Source organism: Sus scrofa, chromosome 3 (assembly GCF_000003025.6).
Source record: "Sus scrofa isolate TJ Tabasco breed Duroc chromosome 3, Sscrofa11.1, whole genome shotgun sequence".
Classification (NCBI taxonomy): domain Eukaryota; kingdom Metazoa; phylum Chordata; class Mammalia; order Artiodactyla; family Suidae; genus Sus; species Sus scrofa.
Window position 1 is genome coordinate 33,126,926 of NC_010445.4, and position 24,009 is coordinate 33,150,934.

General features: G+C 45.1%; 1 protein-coding gene across 4 annotated transcripts in view; it reads left to right on the forward strand.

The window, feature by feature from the left end:
* The window catches only part of GRIN2A (glutamate ionotropic receptor NMDA type subunit 2A), a 400,022-nt gene extending 377,597 nt beyond the window's left edge, over positions 1-22,425 (forward strand). Inside the window, exons 11-14 of one of the 4 annotated variants that reach the window (XR_002342429.1) lie at positions 3,219-3,457; positions 10,901-12,077; positions 12,728-12,812; positions 13,422-22,425. Coding sequence is in view for 2 of the 4 variants with exons in the window: in XM_021086652.1 (XP_020942311.1) it covers positions 3,219-3,457; positions 10,901-12,700 (2,039 nt within the window). In the remaining 2 variants the exon portion in view is untranslated. Of the gene's footprint in view, positions 1-3,218; positions 3,458-10,900 lie in introns of all 4 variants that reach the window. The other 3 variants (XR_002342428.1, XM_021086653.1, XM_021086652.1) reach the window with 3 other exon arrangements.

Sequence of the window (24,009 nt, forward strand, 5' to 3'; positions counted from 1 at the left end):
TTGGCAGGCTCCTACAAAGCTAAACATAGTCTAGTCATACCATCCCCTGATGATGCCCCTAGGTGCTTACCCAAATGAGATGAAAACTTACGTCTGCAGAAAAACCTGCACACGAATATTTACAGAAGCTTCATTCATAATTGCCCAAACTTGGAAGCAACCAAGATGGCCTTCATTTGGGGAATGGAGAAACAAACTATATACCCATGCAATGGAAGAAGGTTCAGCAATTAAAATATCCATCAAGCCATGGAAAGATGGAGAAGAAACTTAAATGCCTCTTGTTAAGACAAAGAAGCCAAAACAAACAAAAAAAAATGTAACAAGGCTGCCTGATGGGAGGGGGAGGGAGGGGGAGGGATCGGGAGTTTGGGCTTATCAGACACAACTTAGAATAGATTTACAAGGAGATCCTGCTGAATAGCATTGAAAACTATGTCTAGATACTCATGTTGCAACAGAACAAAGGGTGGGGGAAAAAATGTAATGTATACATGTAAGGATAACCTGATCCCCTTGCTGTACAGTGGGAAAATAAAAAAAAATTTAAAAAATGTAACAAGGAGTTCCTGTCGAGGTTCATCAGAAGTTAATCTAATCAAACTATATACCCATGCAATGGAAGAAGGTTCAGCAATTAAAATATCCATCAAGCCATGGAAAGATAGAGAAGAAACTTAAATGCCTCTTGTTAAGACAAAGAAGCCAAAACAAACAAACAAAAATGTAACAAGGAGTTCCTGTGGAGGTTCATCTGAAGTTAATCTTCAGTATCTATGAAGACGCAAGTTCAATCCCTGGCCTCACTCAGTGGGTTAAAGGATCCGATGCTGCCGTGGGCTATAGTGTTGGATGCAGATGGAGCTTGGATCTGGGGTTGCTGTGGCTGTGGTCTAGGCCAGCAGCTATAGCTCCCATTTGACCCCTAGCCTGGGAACCTCCATATGCCGTGGGTGCAGCCCTAAAAAGACCAAAAAAAAAAAAAAAAAAAAAAAGAGAGAGAGAAAGAAGCCTATCTGAAAAGGCCATATACTTACTATACGGTCCCAACTGGATGATGTTCTGGAAAAGGCAAAACTGAAGAGGCAGTTAAAGGATCAGTGGTTGCCAGGAGTTAGGATTCGCAGTGGAAAGGAGTGAATAGTTGGAGCACAGGGGATTTTTAGGACAGTGAAACTATTCTGTATGATACTGTAGTGGTAGATACCTGACATTAAGCATTGGCAAACCCATATAACCATACAGCACAAAGATTGAACCCTAATGTAAACTGTGGGTTTCAGGTAATAATAATGTATTTGGTTCATAAATGATAAAAATGTACTGCACCAATGCCAGATGTTAATAGCAGAAAACCTGGGGAAAGGGAAGAGGGAGTGAGTATATGAGAAGTGTCTGTACTTTCTGCTCAGTTTCTCTCCAAATCTAAAACTATTCCGAAAATTGAGGTCTACTAATTAAAAAAACAAAAAAAAAAAAAACAAAAAAACATGGACAGGGTTAATAAAGCAACAGTAAGTGACATTTTTCCAAAATTAGAGTTATGAGTCATCAGACTGAAGAATCCCACTGAGTCTAGAGCAGAACAAATAAAACCCATCCACACCTAGATTCCATACTCAAGACAAAATGAAATTCTCAAAAGCAATTAGAGAGAAAAATATAGATTGCCTCAAAAGTAGTGACAGAGATTATGAGCTGACTTCTCAACAATTACCATCCAGATCAGAAGGACACTTAATAACATCTTCAAAAAGTCAAGGAAAAATAACTGTCAACTTAGATTTCTCTGTTCAGCCAACTCATGCAAGAGTGAGACCAAACCAAAAGTAATATCCATGAATTTCATAAAACTTAAAACAGAGAGCAAGGTGAAAGCAAAAAATATGATTAACCTCTTCAAAAGAAAATCAGATAGAATTTTGAGTATTTATTTTTCTCTGCATGTCTCTCTTTTTATTGCAGTATAGTTGGTTTACAATATTATATTAGTTTAAGGTGTACAACATACTGATTCGGTATTTTTATAGATTACTTCACTTAAAGTTATTACAAAATAATGGCTATATTTTCCTGTGCTGTACAATATATCCTTGCTGCTAATGTATTTTATACACGGTAATTTCTTAATCCCACACTTCTGCCTCTCATACATTAGAGATCATGTGTATAAGCAATGTAGTCATACTATTCATTTAACATAACATGCATCGTCCTTGATGTTCATGGTTCTTGAAGGATGATTTTTAAAGGTCTAAATCATAGTCCCAGTGCCGTGGTTTAGTGAATTGCTAGACAGTTGGTATAATTGACATTTAGACCAGAGAATTTCCTCCTAAATGGCAACTGGATAAAATGCACATAAAAGAGAAACAAAATAATGCCAAGCATGCCTCCCTCCCCCCCCCCATTCAAAACCTCACCTGTTTCTTTAGTTGCCTGCTGAGGTAGAGAAGGGTTTAGTTCGCAAGGGGCCATTCAGAGCCCACTGGGTTTGCTTCTTCTCAATGAACATTTGTGCCTTAAGCACAGTACTTGGGTGACTCTTTGGAATGATCTTGGACGTTCTAAAGAAAGAGGAAAGAAGAAATGAATATAATGGAGGATGACCCTGTGCCAGGCCCTTCTTTCACAACACCCCCGTGAAGGCTACGATTTAGGAGAACTTACCATGAGCCAGGCACTGCATTTAGGAATTGTCCATATGTGAGTTCATTTGGTCCTCCCTAGAACTCAAGGAAGTGTATAGTTTTATTATACCCATTTCACAGACAGGATCACTGTGGCTCTGAACTCACGCAGCTAGTAAATGACACAGTCATAACTGGAATGCAAGCCTTTCTAACGGAGTCTGCTGCCAGTTTAGCCCATGTCCTGTTCCGGGTTTGGGTGGATGTTGGGTGTGGAAGAAAAGCCAAGTGGGAAGAAGTTAATAATAATGATAAAACAACAACAACAACAACAACAACAACAACGGAGACTGTGCCAGATTCTCTCTATACCTGGTCTCATGTCATCCTCCTACGCCAGTTTTATGTAGATGTTGTTGTCATCATCATCTTCACCTAACAGGTGAGCAAACACACGCCAGGTGGGCTTGGTCACTTCCCTCAAAGTTGCCCAGTTGTACGTCGCACACATCTAACCCGAACCCAGGGGTGTCTGCCTCATCACAGGTGCCTTTCGTCTCACTGCCTGTGGCTCTGTCTTCTGTGCAGGGGAGATGGAAGAGCTGGAGACCCTGTGGCTCACGGGCATCTGCCACAATGAGAAGAACGAAGTGATGAGCAGCCAGCTGGACATCGACAACATGGCAGGCGTGTTCTACATGCTGGCGGCCGCCATGGCCCTCAGCCTCCTCACCTTCATCTGGGAGCACCTCTTCTACTGGAAGCTGCGCTTCTGCTTCACGGGCGTGTGCTCCGACCGGCCGGGCCTGCTCTTCTCCATCAGCAGGGTCAGTACCCCTCGGTGGGCAGGTCCAGAAAAGCGCAGGGCTTCCGGAGAATCGGGGCTTCTTGTCTCCTGGGTGGGAGCAGGGCGTCTGCCTGCCCTCCCCTCACTCGTGAGCCCTTCTGGGATTTGTCGGAGGGCATCTGGGTTCTGTGTTTTCAAGCCAGACGACTGCGCGAGCCAGAGAGCGAGGGTGAATGGGTCAGGCAGGCCAGGCACGAGGAAAATAGCACAGATGACATTAAAAAAAATAGCAGCAGAACCTGGGTGTCAAGGTGATGGAACGATGAAAGGACAGAGAACTGTGATGTTGCCTAAAGCCCATCACACCTAAAGGAGGAGGTCGGCCTCCACGCCTCCTGGGTAAGGTCTTAGCAGAATGCAGGACCAGGCTTATTAGGCCTTCCCATTTTCCAAAGAGAAAGTGGTCCCTTGATTATATGTGAAACCTTTCAATTTTTAAATATTAGTAACTACTTTGCATTGAAAAATAGAAAAACATCAAAACACATGGGCCAGGCACAGGCAGTCTGTTGTGTGGCTACCCTCACAAATGTGAGCTATGCCATGGGATGTTATTAAAATCCCTCACTGTCGTGCAATGGGAATCATTGAGTCTCTGGAGCATTGGGCACAGTGGGTTTGACCCCCGCCGGGCACAGTGGGTTAAGAATCTGGCTTGCCGCAGCTGTGCCTTAGGTCACAACTGCAGCTTGGATCTGATCCCTGCTCTGGGAACTCTGGCTGCCAAGAGAAAAAAAAAAATTCCTCCACAGGATGTTATAATGTTTACATGCAGCCTGTCAGATCACAAGCAGGAAAACGAAATCTACATGCAAAGGCGTCGTCCTCGTATGTGTGCACACATCTAACAAACCACAGGGGCACGTGCGATGCAACAGAGCCTAAAATGACACACAGATGTGAAGAACCAGTAGAAAAGGCACACACATCAACTAGGAAACAAAGGACACATTCGACATGACATAAAGGACAGCACACAGTACACATGCAACCAAGGAAAGCTCCTCTCATGCTGCACAACACGGCCTGTGTGTGTTGCTATGAAAGGCACATGTGGCAAAACTCATCAATAACAATGACAATCATAGACAATGCTTATATTTATGGGGCACCAAATATAGACTTTATACTCTTCATCTCACCTAGCCTACAAGCCTGTGCCGTGACATGGGTACTGATATTCACCCACTGTTGGAGAAACCCAAAGTTACGAGGTTAGAGGAATTACCCAAAGCTGCACAGTCTTGGTGGAGCCAGGATTTGGCTCCAGGTGGTTTAGTAACAGCCAGAGCCCACACTCACACAAGCAACAAACATCAAATACAAGCAACACAAGAGATTTGATACAAATTAACTATACAACATATATGTGCACATAACTCATATACATTGACACGGTTAACACAGCTAGGCACATGCTTGTATCACAGTAAAAGCACATACATGTTGTTCACTCGTCTTCCAACATCATGTATCTACCTACCTGGCAGTCAGCCAGCCATCTGTCATCCATCCGTCATCCATCCATCCATCCATCCACACATCTATTTTTCTACCTTTTTCTCCCTCAACTTGGAATTTTTTTACTGTGCAAAAGTTTAACTAATTAGGATTTGAAACATGGTGAAAAAATATTTGGTTAGGAACATCTAGTTTTATATGCTAGTGTTTATTGAGAAAACAAAATCATCATTTCAAAAGGGATGTGTGTATTCTAAGTATTTGGTGGTTTTAAGAGATCCAGAAGGTACACGTGAGCTTAGTCGGGAGGATTTATTTTTTCCATTCAGTGGCACTCTAAACTTGGGTTCTATGCAAATACATATTTCCTAATTAGCTTGATGGCATCTAAACACACAGATTGCTTAAAAATAACAACGTGCGTGCATATAGCTAGGTATTAAGCCAACTTCAAGCTAATTCTCCCTGCCAATTACTAAAGGCTTTCTACATCCAAATGATTCTGGCATCACTATGAGCAAATGCACGCTGTTGCCTTTTCTTGTAAATGCTGCTTGATTTCGGAAGAGCGGTTCCCTCTGTCCAAGATACATACCATCAAGAAAGCCAAGTAGATAGGATTGTCATTATGAGAAATGGACCGAAACCCACCCTCCCGCCCCAGGCATCTTGAGGGATGGAAGTGGAGGGGGACTGCTGGCCACAGCATTGCAGTGTTGTGCCTTTACAAGCTGGAACTTGAACCTCTACCTCCCCCTCTCCAGGGGAGAGAGGACCCCATGTACTATGGGAGCATGGCAGGGACTTCTGTGCCCTATGGGAACTCCCGTCCACATCCCTCCTATATCTTCAAAGGCTGCAGGAAGCCCCACTTGAGCACTGACACCTCCCCCCCACCTCCCTGGATTATATTTGTTTCTGAATAAGTTCAGTCTGATGTGTGTGAATAGAAAGATCTCATACTTAATGATACTTTCTTGCCTCTCTCATTTATTAGGGGAACTTAGAATGGGCTCAGCCCCTGTTGCTGTGCAGAGCAGGGCTTCTGTGTTGCTTAAAGAAAAAAAAAAAAAAGTCCTCTCTGTCAAGGGCCACCACACCCCTCTGTAGCTTGTCTCTCTGCACCTGTATGCCACCTTGCACAAACGCTCACTCACAAAGCACGGAGGACACACGCAAAACTGAAGTACCCCATTGTGCACATTTTCTTTCACAAAAGTTTCAGTGGGGACTTCCCAAGCACAGAGCCTACTTTCCAACAGACGCAGGCTCCCAAGTCCCCAAGGCATTAAGCCTGGTGTGTGGAGAAGGGCCTGGGCCAGGTGTGTTTTCTTCATCATCTCTAATATGATCACACCCATCCTCTGGATGGAGGGATCTTTTCTGTTTATCTGTCATGCCAGAAAAAGACACGAAAGAGGGAACTTATCTGTTTTTGCGAGGCTGAGTCTCATGCTTCAATTGTAGAGTTTAGGCTCTTGTTTAGGGGATGCTGGTCCAAGAGCCTCTGAATTCCCTTCCACCTCAAGGCAGCTTTTTCTGCAATAAGCCAGGTCTCTCCATTACCAGTTCTTCTCTGAGCACATTGAACATCCAGCCAATAGACTTGCCACTCAGCCCACCTCGTGGGCTCACGTCCCTTCGGAAGCTCCTGGATAATGCAACATAGATACAAATCTGAGACCCCTGCCCTCCTGACACTGCCAAGGGCAAATGCCAGAGGTCAGAGAGTCAATCATTTCACCTTAGAACCAAGCTTCCCCAAGAGCTGTGCCTTTGTCACAACTTCACACACACACACACACACACACACACACACACACACACATATCCTTTACTCTGTCAGATGCTCTTATGTCTTCTCTCCACAAGCTGTCCCTCTCATGTTGTAAAAAATAGTCATGGTCCCCAGCAAAAAGAACCCAGCCACGGTTGTCTCCTGAGATATGAGGAATGTAGCAAAGCCAGAGACCAGGGAGGTGGAAACCTAGACATCTTCCCAAAGAGCTCAGAGGAGAGCTTGGCTGCGGAATGAAAGAAGCTTCTGGCTGACCCACATGGGGACAGTAGACTGGGAGTCAGAGACCATCTTCTCCCATCGGGCCACTGTGACAAAATTCCACAGACCGGGTATTTTGTCAACAACAGGAACGTATTGCCCACAGTTCTGGAGGCTGAAGTCCCAGATCAGGGTGCCAGTGGGTTCAAGTGAGGACCCAGTGCCAGGTTACAGACTTGCTCTTATGTAGAAGAGAGAGGGAACTCTGGGGTCTTTAAGAGCACTCGTCATGTCCATGAAGGCTCCCCCCCGCCGCCCAAAGGCCCCACCTTGGCCTTCATGGCCTAAGCACCCACCTACTACTAATGCCATCACCTTTGGGGGCTGGGACCTCAGCCTATGCAGACCATAGCAGACACTTCAGGGGCCAGGCCCAGGTGCCAAGGGACTAAGAAGGACCCACTGAGACTGTTCTGAGAGGTCGGGGGCCCTCTGGGGATGGGAGTGGGCTGGCAGCAGGGCACAGAGCAAATCATCTGCAACAGTAGTTGAATCATCAGTGCTAATGTCATCTGTGCCCACTGTGGGGCCCAGAGGGTGTCTTATTTCCACAACCCATAAAATGCCACCAGAATCTATGGATAATAGAGCGGAGGAAAGAGAGAGAACACTACAAGGAAGAAAGAAACTCACCCCAAGGATTTGGCTCCTGAATTAGGATTTGGGCAACTAATCTAACCGGAAAGTCCGGTGGTGACTTTCCAGGGCAACCTGCATATCCTGTAGCTTTGATCAAGGGGGCACTGTGAGCTTGCCCTAGTGTGAAAGGAGAGAGAGGTGAGGTGACAAGAAGGCACATCAGGGGTGATGGAGCAGCTCACCCCCCTGTGTTTATGAGCCCCTTCTGTGCCAGGTGCCCTGCTCGCCTTAGCAGAGCTTGCCCTTATACCCACCTTAGAGTGGATGAGCCCATTTTACAGATGTGGAACCCAAGGCTCAAAAAGAGGTAGTGACTTAACCAAGGTCTCAGAGCTCAGAAAGGATGGAGCTGGGGCTCATTTTCCAGTGGGTTCCAGGCCTCCAACGCTTCCCATCCTTCTGTAATACGTACCGCACCTCCTCCTCAGCCCACCTGGAAGATGGGCCAACTCAGCTGGAGAACACGGTCATCCAGGCTGGGGGTGCAGGCTGGGTCCCTCACACTGACTCCTTCCCAAGCCCTCGCCAGGCAGATCAGCACCCAGGAACAGCCTTAGCTGGGTCATGGGAGTCCCTGGGAGAACCAGGGGTGAGAAAAAGAAGTCCTCAGCCATCCTCCCAGCAGCCGAGACACAGCTCAGCTCCCTGACCACTTCCGTGGGCCTCCCGCTGACACAGAGGCAGGCAGCTCATCTGGGCAGCTGGGAGCACACTGCCCTGACGGTGAGGGGTGGGGGCAAGTTCCCAAAATCTCTGCAGGGTGGGGGTGGGGTGGCTTGCTAAAAGAAAATTGCTGAGTTAGGAAAAAAACATTAAAAATGAAATGTTTTCATGATAGTGACAACAGGAAGAAAAGGCTCTGATCTTGGCTGATTCTAACATGTAGGAGACACGGTGATTTTTCAGCCGTCGGAGCAGAATCCCTGTATGATTCGGGTTATGAGATGACTGCATCAACGAAGTGGGGCGGGGAAGGCAGAGCTGACATAAAGGCCTGGGAAGCGCTGTGCTGTGTGAGGCACGCTGTGTGTCTGTGTGATCTGGACACCCAGCGGCCCTGGGAGCAATAAGGGGACACTGCTCCGTGGCGGGGGCGGGGGAATAAGACCACACCAGGCACAGCTAAGGCGTATTTGAGGAAAGGTAAGGCTGTGGGAAGGTAGGAGGGGCCCAATGCCAGGACCTTTTGGGGAGCATTTCCCATCCAGGCAGCCTGGGCCTGAGAGGATCAGAGCAAGAGAAGCTCAAAGGCACAGCTGTAGACTTTTCTGTTTACTGTTCCTTGAAGGAGCCAAGACGGTCTCGAAAACTCCAGGAACAGAGCAGCAGTGCACATGGGTTGAGGCTGTCAACAGCTGTGTGAGCTTCCCTGCGGCTTCAGTGCACCCACCGTGGGGAACCCGCAGAGCCGCTGTCATCAGAGCCCACACTTGCTCACACACACTCCCCGCGAGTTTATGCCAAAGTCAGCAGCAGCTCCCACACCCCAGTGACCAACCCCTTCTCTGGCGGCTCCCTCTTCATCTCAGGAAGACCAGATCAGGTCCTGCAGCCTGGTTCTGATTGTTCCCCAAATCCGGGGGCCAGAGAAGGGAGGGGACGGCACAGCTCATCATGCCTCTGACGTGCTTTTGCCTCCTCCCAAGAGCTCTGCCCCTGAGGTACTTAAACAGCAAAAGCAAACAGTTATTTTTAAGAAAGGAAGACAGTGGAGCAGGAAACAAGAGATGTAGGGATGGGAGTTCTTGTATTTGAGCTACCCAGGAGACCCTTGGCCACTCAGTTCCCTGGATGGATTTAAATGAAGCACATCTGTGCCATCAGGACTGTCCCGCTAGTAACTTGACTATGCTGAACAAACACTCACACAACCACAAACACAACATATGTATTGAGTGTGTAAGTGAAAAAGCCAAAAGAGAGCTCCAGGGGTACAAACCTTGTCAAGTCCGTCTGTCCTACCATGAATATCCATCCCTCCAAAAAATGTCGGATTGACCACACATGGGTCTCAACTCTTTTTTGGGGGGAGGAAGGGGTGGGAAGAGATTGTTCTAGATTTGCTTTTGAGGTATAATTGACTTACAGTACTATATTCCAGGGGTACTACATAGTGATTAAACATTTTTATCCATTATAAAGTAGTCACCACAATAAGTCTAGTTACCGTCTGTCACCATATAAAGTTATTAGGATATTATTGAGTATATTTCCTACATGGTACATTGTATCCCCATGATTTATTTATCTTATAACTGGAAGTTTTTACCTTGTAATCCCCTTCACCTATTTCATGCATCTGTCTAACCCCCTCCCCAGTTTGTTCTCTTTATCTAATGAGTCTGTTTTTGTTTTGTTATATGTGTTCATGTGTTTTGTTTCTTTGATTCCACTTGTAAGTGAAACCATATGGTATTTGTCTTTCTCTGTCTGACTTATCTCACTTAGCATAATACCCTCTAGGTCCATCCATGTTGTCTCAATTGGCAAGATTTCATTCTTTTTTAGGACTGAGTAATATTCCAGTGTGTGTGTGTGTGTGTGTGTGTGTGTGTGTGTGTGTGTGTGTGTGTACATTGCACACCTTCTTGTCTGTTCCTCTGTGAGCACTTTAGTTGCTTCCCTGTCTTGGCTTCTGTAAATAACAGTGCAATGAACATCGAAATGCATATTATGGTTTTTTTTTTTTAGTGGTTTTCTTTTTTCAGATAAATACTGGGTCTCATGCATGCCTTGACTGATAGTTTCAGGGTGGGGTAGGAATAATTCCACCCCAGATTAATATCAGGTGGTCCTTTTATGCTGACTTAGTTTGTCTGTCAGTAGCTGACTCTCTGGTACCCAAAGTCCAAAGATGATCCCTGGAGACATTAATAAGGATGAGTTGGTGACCTGGGTGTTGAGAGGGTCAACCAAAGCCTTACATGCAAGTTTCGAGGTATTGAGACCCTTCTAGTTGTATGAGGATTAGTTGATATTTTTTTTCCCTCAAACTTCATGTATGACTATTTGCAAAAGCATCAGATAATCTTGATAATCCAAATAAGTCAGATAATCCAAAAGTGCCAGAGAGACGAGATAAGCCTGAGGCTTTTGCCGCTGGCCTCATACATTTAAGAAGCATCGTCAGGATTCAGATCGGATTTCACTATTTGTCCAGGGCTCCTACAAGTAGGTCATGTCTCACCTTTGCAGGTACAGTTCAGGTGCAATGTGGTTTCCCATCCTTGCTGCTGCTGATGGCACTTTATGTTACTCCCACAGGGCATTTACAGCTGCATCCACGGAGTGCACATCGAGGAGAAGAAGAAGTCTCCAGACTTTAATCTGACTGGATCCCAGAGCAACATGTTAAAACTCCTTCGATCAGCCAAAAACATCTCCAACATGTCCAACATGAACTCCTCAAGAATGGACTCCCCCAAGAGAGGTGCCGACTTCATCCAAAGAGGCTCCCTCATCATGGACATGGTATCAGATAAGGGGAATTTGATCTATTCAGACAACAGGTCCTTTCAGGGGAAAGACAGCATTTTTGGGGACAACATGAATGAACTCCAGACCTTCGTGGCCAACAGGCACAAGGACAACCTCAACAACTACGTGTTCCAGGGACAGCACCCCCTGACGCTCAACGAGTCCAACCCGAACACGGTGGAGGTGGCCGTGAGCACAGAATCCAAAGGGAACTCCAGGCCCCGGCAGCTCTGGAAGAAATCGATGGAATCTCTACGCCAAGATTCCCTGACCCAGAACCCGGTCTCCCAGAGGGAGGAGGGGACGGTGGAGAACAGGACCCACTCCCTGAAGAGTCCCAGGTACCTTCCGGAAGAGGTGGCCCACTCGGACATCTCGGAAGCGTCAAGCCGGGCCCCATGCCACCGGGAGCCTGACAACAATAAGAACCACAAGGCCAAGGACAACTTCAAAAGGTCGATGGCCTCCAAGTACCCCAAGGACTGCAGCGAGGTGGAGCGCTCCTACCTGAAAACCAAAGCGAGCTCCCCCAGGGACAAGATCTACACCATAGATGGTGAGAAGGAGCCCAGTTTCCACCTGGACCCACCGCAGTTCGTCGAAAACATGGCCCTGCCCGAGAACGTGGACTTCCCAGATGCCTACCAGGACGCCAGTGACAGCTTCCGCAAGGGGGACTCCACCCTGCCCATGAACAGGAACCCCCTGCACAACGAAGACGGGCTCCCCAGCAACGACCAGTATAAACTCTACTCCAAGCACTTCACCTTGAAAGACAAGAGCTCCCCTCACAGCGAGGGCAGCGACCGTTACCGGCCCAACTCCACGCACTGCAGGAGCTGCCTGTCGAACCTGCCGACCTATTCGGGCCATTTCACCATGCGGTCCCCCTTCAAATGCGACGCCTGCCTGCGGATGGGGAACCTCTACGACATCGATGAAGACCAGATGCTTCAGGAGACAGGTAACCCAGCCACCCAGGAGGCGGTCTACCAGCAGGACTGGGCACAGAACAACGCCCTCCAGTTCCCAAAGAACAAGCTGAGGATTAGCCGTCAGCATTCCTACGACAACATGCTCGACAAACCCAGGGAGCTAGACCTTAGCAGGCCCTCCCGGAGCATAAGCCTCAAGGACAGGGAACGGCTTCTGGAGGGGAACTTGTACGGGAGTCTCTTTAGCGTCCCCTCAAGCAAACTCTCGGGGAACAGAGGCTCCCTGCTCCCCCAGGGTCTGGAGGTCAGCAAACGGAGCAAGTCTCTCTTGCCGGACCACACCTCCGACAACCCTTTCCTCCACTCCCATGGGGATGACCAGCGCTTAGTTATTGGGAGGTGCCCCTCGGACCCTTATAAACACTCGCTGCCGTCCCAGGCAGTGAATGACAACTATCTCCGATCGTCCTTGAGGTCGACGGCATCATACTGTTCCAGGGACAGTAGAGGCCACGGCGATGTGTATATTTCGGAGCATGTCATGCCTTATGCTGCAAATAAGAATCATATGTACTCTGCCCCCAGGGTTTTAAATTCCTGCAGCAATAGACGCGTGTACAAGAAAATGCCTAGTATTGAATCTGATGTTTAAAACCTTCCATTAATGTTTTATCTGTAGGGAAACATACGTAATGGCCAACGTTCCGGAGGGTAGATGTTGGAGGTCCAATAGTGCCCTGCAAAGAGGAAGAGGATTTAGGAAGGTATTTTTCTGTTGGTTCTTTTGCACATGGCTCCATGCCATAGTCTTCCACTCAAGGAGTCTTGTGAGGTGTGTGCTGAGCACGGCAGATACCAGATAGGTGAGTCCTTAACCAAATATAAGTAAATAAAAGGGCAGGTCTCCCGGGCGTGCCCCCTAGGTATGTTGGCAATAATGATGCACTGGATGCCGATGGTGATGTTATGATTTCCTATATTCCAAATTCCATTAAGACCAGTCCGCCATGTAATTTCCTCATCAGAAACGCCTAACGGTTTCTCTAATACAGAATAAGCAATATGGTATGCATGTAACTCTGACACAGACAAAATAAACCAAGAATGCATCTGCACTGTAGTGAGATTGACCTGTGCAAGAGATTAGGAAGTTTGGCTTTATATCTGTTTCAGCTTTATTGTTATGCCTTCCATCACCACCCAGGCCCAACCCCAGAACTCCAGGCTCCCCCAAAGAATAGCAAATCCGTGTGTTCACTATGGTACCTTCACTGTAGTCCATTTCCAAGACACATCTGGAGTAAAAGGCCAGAAAGGCCCTCAGGCAGAGAGCTACAAGAATCTCTTTGGATGTCGATTTGTGTATTTCACAGACACTCTCTCACCCTTGGCTTCGATGGTCTTGTTCAGAGCTGCATAAACTCACACATTTGTGTCCTCGATATCGTAAGTGTGGATCTTCTGTCTATGACACTGCGGCTGTTGTAGTTTATCCCGAAGACTCCTGTGTACGTAAGTTTGCATTTCCCCCTCCTGGTGATGACTCAGGGTTGTATAGTATCTGTTACCCTTCCCTTCCCAGAGTAACCATAATGCGTCCAGTCCCCGAATCGCCACGGTGGCATTTAATTCAGCGTGTGTCGCCATTCCCAGTGCTGTGAATGTGGTGGCTCACGCCAGCAGTTGTATGTGTACTGTGATCTGTAAGAAGGGCAGTACCATCTGTCTGCTGAAGGCCAGCATGGCTTTAGGGTTATGTTCCATAATGTTCTGAAGTTCAGTTGGACCCTTGTCCCCTCCCCCAACCCCTTCAAAACATGAGAAACACTCAGGCACCTGCCCTGAGCATTCTCCAAAGTGTGGATAAACTTCAGTGGGACAAGTGATTTCTCTCTTCTGAAACGATCACTCTGTTGGAGGCAAACAGCCTCACTAGCAACAGCAGAGATGAAAAATTCCTCAAGGCATTTGTCATTTCCGGGCCACCTCCATTATCCGATTCTTACTCTACTCAAACCTATGCATAAATAATATGAAATGGCACTGATTATGTTAAATGTTGGGGGAAGGGTGGGAAATGTCTCTGCGTGGGAAGCTCTCAGCACGATGCCTGGTACATGCAGTGTGCCCACCCCTCCCCCCAAATCAAACATAGTCATTGTGTTATGACACTTCATCAGACAAGTTTAAAAACTAATTATGAGAAAAACCACAAACAATATTAAACATTTTACAGAGTAGTTTTAATCTAGTAATTAATGTGTTTTATATACATGAATATCCCTGAAATGTTTGAGGAAAGTAGCCGCTAGTTTTGCAGAGTTCCTGGGTCTGTTTGAGTGTCCTGTTACAGAAGCCCTACACCAATGTCAACTAGCTGACTATTTCCTGGTTTCCTCCGTTTTTCTCTGGGTTCTTAGAGGAGGGGACAGAACCAGAACCAGCAGGTTGAAATGTTATCCTGTTTCTTTTTGTCGTGGTGTGTTCTGTTTTGTAGGTTGTGGTTTCCTCTGAGTGGGCAGGTGTCAGGAATAATTCTCTTAGAACCTGAAGATTCATTGAATGGCTCCATCTTTGGGAAAGTGCATCTGACCTACAATATCCCTATAGTGATGAAAAGTGGCTGCCGTAAAGTTCAGGATCAGTGGTAGGGAGGCAATGGGTGACAAAATCTCTTGTCTTTGAGGTTGAGGGGCAGAAGGGGCTGACAGGGTGCTGAAGATGTACTTGAATGCTGCTTTGTGTTTCTTGGATGTTGCACCTTTGCTGCCTCAAAACCCAACAATGGAGAAATCTCCATTGAAGGACCCAGAATAGTCCCCTCCCCCACCCCCGCCGCAATTTCTAATCTTCAGCACACCCACGACTGTAGCCTTGTTTAGAACTTTCCGCCTTTGCCCTTCCACTGTGCTCTAGACCTGTACTTCCCACGTCCCACCCAGCATCACCTCCATTTTCTCAAAGGACTGGAGCGTCTTAACGTGAAATGAACTGAAAAGTCTCCCCAGAATACAGAGAGCAGTGGTGTATCACCCATCCAAAGAGGCTGGCTGTCTTTCTCCAGTGTCCTCAAAATCAGAGAGCTGCCAAAGGTGGCAAAGATCTCCAGGGAGAGAGAGAAGTACACTTGGCATGATCCCATAGATCGAAAAGCCTTCTTCTAATGACAGTGTCAGCTCTGCTATTAACCCCATAGGCCTGTGGGTATAGAAACTGAAACTATGGCTTTGGGAAGAACCAACAGTAATGTAGTGGGAAAAGTATATACTTCCTTTAAGACCCAAAGTGTTTTAAAAATAAATAACTAGATTTGGGGGCTACATAATAAACACATCATGTTCCTTCCTCCACAGATTCACTGACCCTTACTAGTAATGATCCCAGACCTAAGACAATTGACCATTAATCTCATGGTCGCTTTCCAAGTGAAAGTTAACTGACGCCGAACTCTTCAGCAGTAACCCAAGTCATTTCAGTTCTTTGGAGAAAGAGTAGCAGCAATACAGCATCCAACAGTCAGTCACACCCACAGTATAGGAAAGGCCAAGAATTAAATAGGAAACTCTGAACTATGGATCCATTACAGAAAGTTCCTCGGACATATCTCGGCTCCGAGTCCTTAGATGTGTGGACACTAAGGTCCCAGAATCCCTGAACCCAAACGTGTGCCTGAGTTTCATCCATCATCATTTTCCATTAACTCTAAATGGTTCTCTCCACTTGAGAAGGACCCAGCTAGTCCTCAGATAGGTAAGAGTACACACATGCAACCAACTTAAAATATTCTGTGTAAGAGGAGAGTCTTTTAGGATGCCATTTCTACTCTGGGAAACCTTTGGCGTTCTAGAAAATTGTTTTCATCATCTCCGTGCCTGCAGATTCTTAGGCCACCTCTGGCTTTAAAGTCCTGAGAAAGGAGTCACCAGTGGGTTTGCTTTTCCACCGGTGAGGCTTCCATGAGAGGTGCAGGCTTATAATCACCCTACTCAGTACCCTTCTCTCCTGTGCAAATCTCACTGCATTTTTAAAACCCCGAACCATGAGCCAGCATCTCATGGTTTATACCCAGTTTTCTCTTCCCTTTTCCTAAGGGGCCTGAGAAGTGTTCATACTTGGCTTTTTCTGATGAGAGCATTAAAATTCACCCATTGCAGCAAAATCAGTCAACTCAATTCACGATTATTTTCAGGGGAGAAAAAAGAAAATTACACCTTGTTTACAAATGAAATAGTTTCACTTAAATGGGACTCTCGCCAAGGCAGTTAATTAGTCAAAAGATCCACGGCAGCCATGCAGTCAGGCATTGTTTATTCTTTTTGATATGTCTACCACTGATGTGTATTTAATATTCTGCATCCTTCTCAGGAAATGACAAATGCCCTGAATTCTTTGCAAATGGAATTGCTAATGAAAAAGGAAAAAAAAAAGTTGATGTTAATTAAATGGTGATTAAAAATTTATCTCCTTTAAACCTAAAAAGTGCAGCCTTAATAATCAGTTGTCATATAAATAAATACCTTGCACTCAAATCCCTTGTGGGTTAAGACCTAAATAAATACTAATTTGAGAAACCTAAATATCTTTCAGAAGAGCTGAATATATTCGTTAACTTTATGCACACCCTTGTACTGTTTCTTTGTGCGTAGCTGCTGTGTATGAATTCTTGAAAGGGGGACATGAGTTATTTCTGAAATAGAGCCTGTTTGTATCACTCGTGGCTAGAATAGACGTAATTGGACTTAAAGAAAAATGACAGCCAACAACAAAAACCAAAACTGAGTAGGTGAAAGCTAAACTCATTGGTTGGTACTTAATAGGCGTTAAAGGTTCTGTATAAAGGTGATTGTTCTTCCAAAAACAGTATTTATTTTCACTTGAGACAAAATTAGACCTTTCTGTATATCCCATCTTCTTTTGGTAACAGGGTTGCAAATGCTTAGTGAGAGGTTATGTGGGGTCTCTATTTGGCAGGTTCTCCCACTCTGCACTTGTCCTTTTCCATTCAAGCCCTTTACCCGGTTCCGTGTGCACATCTAATTGTATTGGAGGAGGTCCGCTTGCCACTTGATGGGAGATGATCATGTGCACTTAACCTGTGAATATAAATGCTCGTGTACACATGTAGATAATATACATGCCTGATTTCCACAATTCACACGTAAGCGTATTCTCCAAATAGAACTGTATATAATGTAAACTTGATGTTAAAATTTAAATGGTGGTAATGGTATTAACACACGGGAAACCCATTCTGGTTGTTGATGGGATGATATTTATGTCAAGCGGGTGCTATTTAAAAAAAAAAAAAAATCAGTTCTCGGAAGGATAACAGAGCCCAAGTGGGATTTGGGTGTTGGAGTTCTTGGCCATTTCTTTTAAAAAGGGAAAAAACCTGGGGTTAGGGATGTGGGAAGTATTCAGCTCACTTTTGTTCTTGAAGATAGTCCTGATACCAACATATGTATAATCTCTGAAAACCCATCAAAGGGCACGTGTCTTGTGTAAGTTCCTTCTCCTCCTCCTCAGCCCACACTCTGCCTGTGCCCAGAAGTACTCAGTACAGTGTCAGCTAAAGGTGCCTGCCCAGGAGGGTGTTAGAAGAGCAGAACTTAGAGAACTACCCCAAGGTTCAGGAGGAGGGGAAGGGAGATGGGAAAATCCAGAGAAAATGAAGTTGCGAAGGAACAGTGGTAATCTGCGTAAGACAGTCAGGCTGACAGTAGCAGATCTGGGTCTGGATCCTGAGACTTCCTGGTCCAGTTCCTAGCTTGTTCCCCTTTCCAGGTAACTCACTCCTAGGTTTCTCTCCAGAGTGCTCTCCTGAGTGCCCCTGGGATCAGAGCCAGAGACCCCACAGGACAGACCTGGCTGTCTTTGCCTCTTGCCTTATACAGACCCAGGCATCCCTCTTTGAATATGGTTTTCCTTTAAACCACCCAGAGTCCCTGCCTCAGAGTCCTGGAGAAGAGACACCTTTTTCCAGGGACCTATTCTCTGGAAAGAGTTAATGACCTCAAACCAAAGATGAAAGCTGGCAGCGAACACTGAGATCATGTTGTTATATTTCTCATCGGTCAAGGATGAAAAAAGGACACTGACTGGCTGATGGGACCTGACAATATCCACTCTCCTTTTAGGGTCAGTCGGGAGTTGGGGAGATACAGAGGGAATAGAAAGTACAAACTCTTCCCCTAAGTAGTGTATGGTCTAAAACTCCAGTTCCCTAACACAAATGATAACCGAAGACCCAGGAAATGCAAATAGAGACTGAATGAAAAAACTGGAAATGACAACATTTTTGTCGGGGAATAAAACTGTATCTGGTTCCGCAAACAAACAGACAATCCTTCCCTAGACTTGCTTCTAAGTCACTTTAGAGAATATAGTTGTTGCTCCCGGAGGTGCCCTTGACAATGTCAACCCTCAGAGACAGTACTTAGGGAACCCGGGAGCATCTGATCAGGTGAACAATTTTGCCCATCTCCGTTTTTGCACAGGCAGGCTTGGATCTAGTTCCACTCGTTTCTCCAACCCTTGCCAAATCATGCCTCCTTCCAGCTCTACTTTATGACATGTGCTTCAAGGAAAGGTTGGGGGAACAGTCCTCAAAGGATTAGAAAACAGACCGTGATGTAAAAAGACAACTTCCTGAAAGTCTTTTTTGTTTGGTTGGTTTGAGTTTTGACTTGTGAAGAATACTTTGGATCGTTCAGGGTATAAATGTATCAGGGAAGGAGTAGAGAGAATGCGTGTTGAATCCCAAGTGCCTACTGTTGTGGCTGGCAAAGAGAACCCATCAGGTGCCCAGGGAGAAAATGGGACAAGGAAGTGGCCAAAGGAATCAAGGTGTATTTCAGGAAGATGGTAGCATGGAGAGGGAGCCTATATTTTTTCCTCTGTCCATCCTATTCTGTGCATCACCGGCACGTTGGATTCTCTGTATATCCCAAGGACATGGCTCGAATTGGTATCTGCATTTGGAAATATAAATATATATCTACATTGAGTATAGACAGTATTCTAGGCATGTCCTAGAATGCAACCATCAAAATAATCTTAGAATGTAAGTGTGATTGCTCCCATTTTACAGGTAAGGAAACTGAGGCTCAGGTTGGTTTCAGCCTCATCAGCCACAAGAATTTGCTAATAAATCTGTAATGTTAGGCATATTCTTATAAGTGCCTGATCTCCTCCAGGGAGGTCAGAATAGATGTCAGGAAAAGAGCTATGCTGTGTTGAGGTCCCCGGGGCTCTCTCTTGAGCTGCACCCCCTGTAGTGAGGAGATTTGTTAGTGCCCTACCCCTCGTTGTCTGGTTTGGGGTGTGTTGAGAACTCCCGGGATTCCCACCTCTGTTCATGGTCCCTTCTGAGACTTGAATGCTTTCTGTGTCTCTCCCCGGTACGCTTGCACTCAGCACTTACTTTTTCGGTTCCTGGGGAGTTATTTTCTCTACCTAGCATGTGCCTAATCTTAAATATCCTCTTCCTAATCTCTGTTCTTTTTCTTAGTAGACATCAGGGATAATTCCATTAAACATATGCAAATAATATGCTCTCACACTCGCGTGGGTGCACGCGCGCACACACACACACACACACACACACACACACACACATACACACACACACACACTGCCTTGTGGCCCCTATTAAAGCTCTCCTAAACCTAGTGGCCCATTTTCAGAAAGGGCATGCTCTTTGCAAGTGACTGTCCCTTCTGTTGGTTGTCTTTCCCAAGCAGACAATGAGGTTCAGAGGTGTGATGGGATAGGAAATCAAGTTTTTGCATAAATAATCCAGAGCTTTTGTGGTCAGTGTGACTGAGGGTCAGCCATTAAGGTTTTTTTTTTTTTTTTTTTTTCCGTCCCTTTCTTGGTCTGTTCTATTTTTTCAGATCGTCTTAGAGATACTTTCTTGGTCAGTGACATCAAGATAACTATTGAATGCTTGTTTGGTTTGTCTCATTCAAGAGCGTCAAATTGGAATATTTCCACCAGGCTTTCGAGAAGCCCAAAATGCATCCTGCGTAATGCATCATGTAGGTGATGCCCCTGAGGCAGTAATGCATTCCTTTCTTAAACCTGCACCCCCACACACACCATGTTCTAAGCCACACCCCTCTCTCCTGGCATTTTACTTACCGTGAGGTGGGGCACATTGGAGCCATTTTATAGATGAGGAAACTGAGTGAGGTTTGAAGGAATGTTTTTTTCTGGGAGGTTCTGTGAATCAGTCCTTCTGGAGGGTCATTTAAGCTATTGTTGTCCTAGTCCCTGAGAAATTCTCTAGCCCTTTCCATCTTTCAAGCTGGCAGTAAAAAGTGTCTTAAGACAGAAGGGTTATCATTATTCAGTAGGTAGTTGAGATCCTGTTGTGGGGTCTACAAGTGCATGAAAACACTCTCCCAGGGATGTTGAGCTTTGCAGAAACTGGAACACTCAAAAGAACAATTTGGCCAGTGGCATCTCTTCACTGGGGCTGTATTTCAAAGCACACAACACTCCAGGGGAGCAAGAACTAAATTGTTGAAAACGGAGTCATTTCTCAGATTAATGTCCTCCAATCGGGTGTCAGCGGCATTTGAAAGCAAACAAGACAACACTAAGACGATCACTCATGAATCCCTCTTATGTACCTCATTCACAAAACAGTAAGTTTTCATTTTTGCAATTCTGAGAACATTCGTCATTAGCAGTAGCCCTGGGTCATAACCTCTTCCAGTTAATTCTCTCTTACACCTTTGGGAAGGATATAAGATGAGCCTTCAAAAGGATATTAATATAACACGTAGCCAATACCACAGCTGCCTTTTAAATTAATAAGGTTAATTGTTCTCCAGCAAACATAAGTTTGTCTTTGGCATTTTAAATGCTTCTCATTGATCTGACATTTTGCTGTTTCAAGCTTTTAAAGGGCTCAAATCAAAGACTATTGATAGTTGAGCAAATAGTGAAGGTCCAGAAATATAAAAACATCGTCAGGTTTTCCATGAAAAACAATCATAGCCTTTTGAATTCGATTGAGGTTTTTACATTAGCCATCTAAGGCTTACTGAATCATTTCTCTTCTCAGTTAAGCTAGTTCAAATAAATGAACAGTATTGACGTTTCAAACCTTTTTTTTTTTTTAAGTCTTTAGTTTATTAGGTTTGCAGACGCAGCTCTGGGGCCATGACCACTAAGTAAATGTTCCAGGTTAGAAATTAGAGATTCGGATGACTATTGGGGGTCAAATTCAGGTGATCATCTTTGAAAAATCCCGATGGATTTGGGAAGATGAAAGTGGCTCTTGTTTCTCAAATTTTTCCCTAGGAAAAGATGGCAATTACCTATTTTTTTTTCCAATTAAGAGATAAGGTCAAGAATAACATTTTCATAGAAAATTCAGAAAAGCTACTTGATGCAACTAATTACATGGCTCGATGTGGCTCAGATGCGTTCCAAGCCCGAGGGTCCCCAAAGATTTCTTTATCAGTTATTTTTAACTATGAATCTTAATCTTGTTCATTCCCTTGCTAAAACAGATTTAAAAGCATAGACTTTCTGAATTATTTAGTCCAGATAATTCAATGCAATTTATCACAATAGAATGTTTGTGCATATGTTTACATATAGTATATATATTCCAAGCTGAATATTCAGAAAGAATCAGGTGAGTTCATTGGTGGCTTTGAATAAGAAACAGATCCTAAAAGATCGTAAACAATGGCCTTCTCAGACAGAAACAGAGGGTAAACTATTCATCTTTTCACTTGTGTTCGAAGACGCGTCGCATAACACACAAGCTGGTCATTACCAACAAGAAAGTAATTGCATGAAGCAGCTTTAGAGGTCCATGTCTGAGTTCATTTTTAACTCAACGTGGATGGGATTGAACTTCGTATGCAGAGGGTTTCCGTTCACAGCTACATTCAAACACAGTCGAAAACCCACATCAGAACTGGCTTGATCTCTTGTATGGTGGAGCCCAAAGCAAGCTGTGTTCTCTACTCAGTGGTTTTCATTTGGGAATAAGATGTTCACTTACCAACCGCAACAGTTTATACCTGTCATGTTTTAATCCACTGCATGAGGAAGTGCTAATAACTGTATTAAATATTTCCAAGCATAGCTACAAAATTACACGTTTGCTTAACACCTTTCTATGATAGAGGAAGTATATACTATGGTTGTCTTCTTGTAGTATGTCTTTTCTTTTTGTTCAACGTGTTATCAACTGTTTTAAGGAATGGGGTTTGAAATGTGTGTGCAAACTGATATGTACATAACTCCCGAGGCAACAAAAGTGCCCAGTCATACGGTGTAAAAATGTAAATACAGGAAAATTTCATTTTTCTAATAAAGATAATTTCTGCCAATTGATATGAAAATGAGAAATGGAGTCGTGGTCTTTTTTGTTGTTGCTGCTGTGGGTGTGGGCGTCACTAACGTTTCAGGGTGGGCTTAGTATTTGTAGAAAGAGGCAGATCAGTGGATTTACCACTTTGTGCAATGGAGGAGTGGCGAGGGAAGGGTGGTATTGAGGAGAATCCAAGACTTGGCTTCAGGATTTTAGTGGCGAGCTTTGCCACTGTCCCTTACCTGGATCGCATCTTCCTGTAAGGTTCCCACACTTGGAACCTTCTCTCTGATCATGTTGAACTTCACCAAGCCCTGTGAAAAAAAAAAAGTGATGGTTAAAGACCTCCTCTCCTTTTTGTATCCTAGGCAACGGCTGACTGCAAAGAACCACCCTTCCCCACATGACTTCAATATGACTCTCAGATGCCCTCTTCATTTCTCTATGCCAAGGCCAGACACAGACCCTCCAAATTCCTAGTCTTTGCCTTGTAAATGAGTAGCTGACCTTCTTGTTCCCACTGGTCACTCAGAACAAAATGCTTGTTGACCAGCCAGAGCCACCACACAGCCTCCTCCTGGGAGTAGGCTGGCCTCGGATTCTGGGATCTGCTCCTGTCCAATCACACTGCTCCCGTTCATCTCATGTCCACAAACCATGTTCTTTCTAGTTGTATTTACTGCTTCCTATAAATGAAACACTTTTCTTACCTAACCCTTGAGATACTTGCAGATCTTATAGCCAAGTACATTCTCTACTCCAATAATCCTCCTCCCCCACTGCAGTAGTCCTTTTCTCCTCCTTGAAGTAATTTTTCCCTCCCTTCCTTCTTCCTTTCTCCCTTTCTTACTTTTTTAGCCATGCCGTGGCATGCAAAATTCCCAGGCCAGGGATTGAAGCTGCACCATAGCAGTGACAATGACAGATCCTTAACCTGCTAGGCCACCAGGGAACTCTCTGAAATACTTTTTCTGAGTAAAGTTTCCCCTCACTAAATCTAGATAAGATTTTTATTTGACAGCTCTCATCCCTAGATAAAATAACATTTCTAAAACCAAAATCTGACCATGTCCACTCTACCTCTCCTTTACCGAAAACCTCCAGCTTCACAAAATGACCCAGGAAAAGCCTGGATTCCACAGCCTGGATTCTACAGCCCAGCACACAAAGCCTTGCAATCCCTAGACCCCTTGCCAGCCACCACCATCATGCCTGATGCTGTATCTGCATCTGCACCTACAGTCTTCCTGCTCTTCTGCAAGAACACCTTGTGCTCTCCTGGGCCCACGCCTTCATCAATGCTATTCTTTCTTCCTGGGATGCTCGTCTCCTCCTTGTCTCCTGGACAACTCTTAATCCTCCTTCAAGTGTATCACCCATGGAAGCCTCCTGTTAGTCTTTCCAAACTCTCCCCCAGCCAAAGAGTTAACAGTTGACTTCTCCATGATCCAGCTCCATCAAAATATTTAGCAGGCTTTACTAAACTTGTTAGCATGTGCTATCTCTCCTTCGAATGTGAGCTTTTCCAGGGCAAGGGCCATGTGGTTTTTCATCTTCGAATCCTAGCACCCAGCCCAGCATCTAACACAAAGTGGGTATTTTTGGATAGGTAGGAGAAAAGC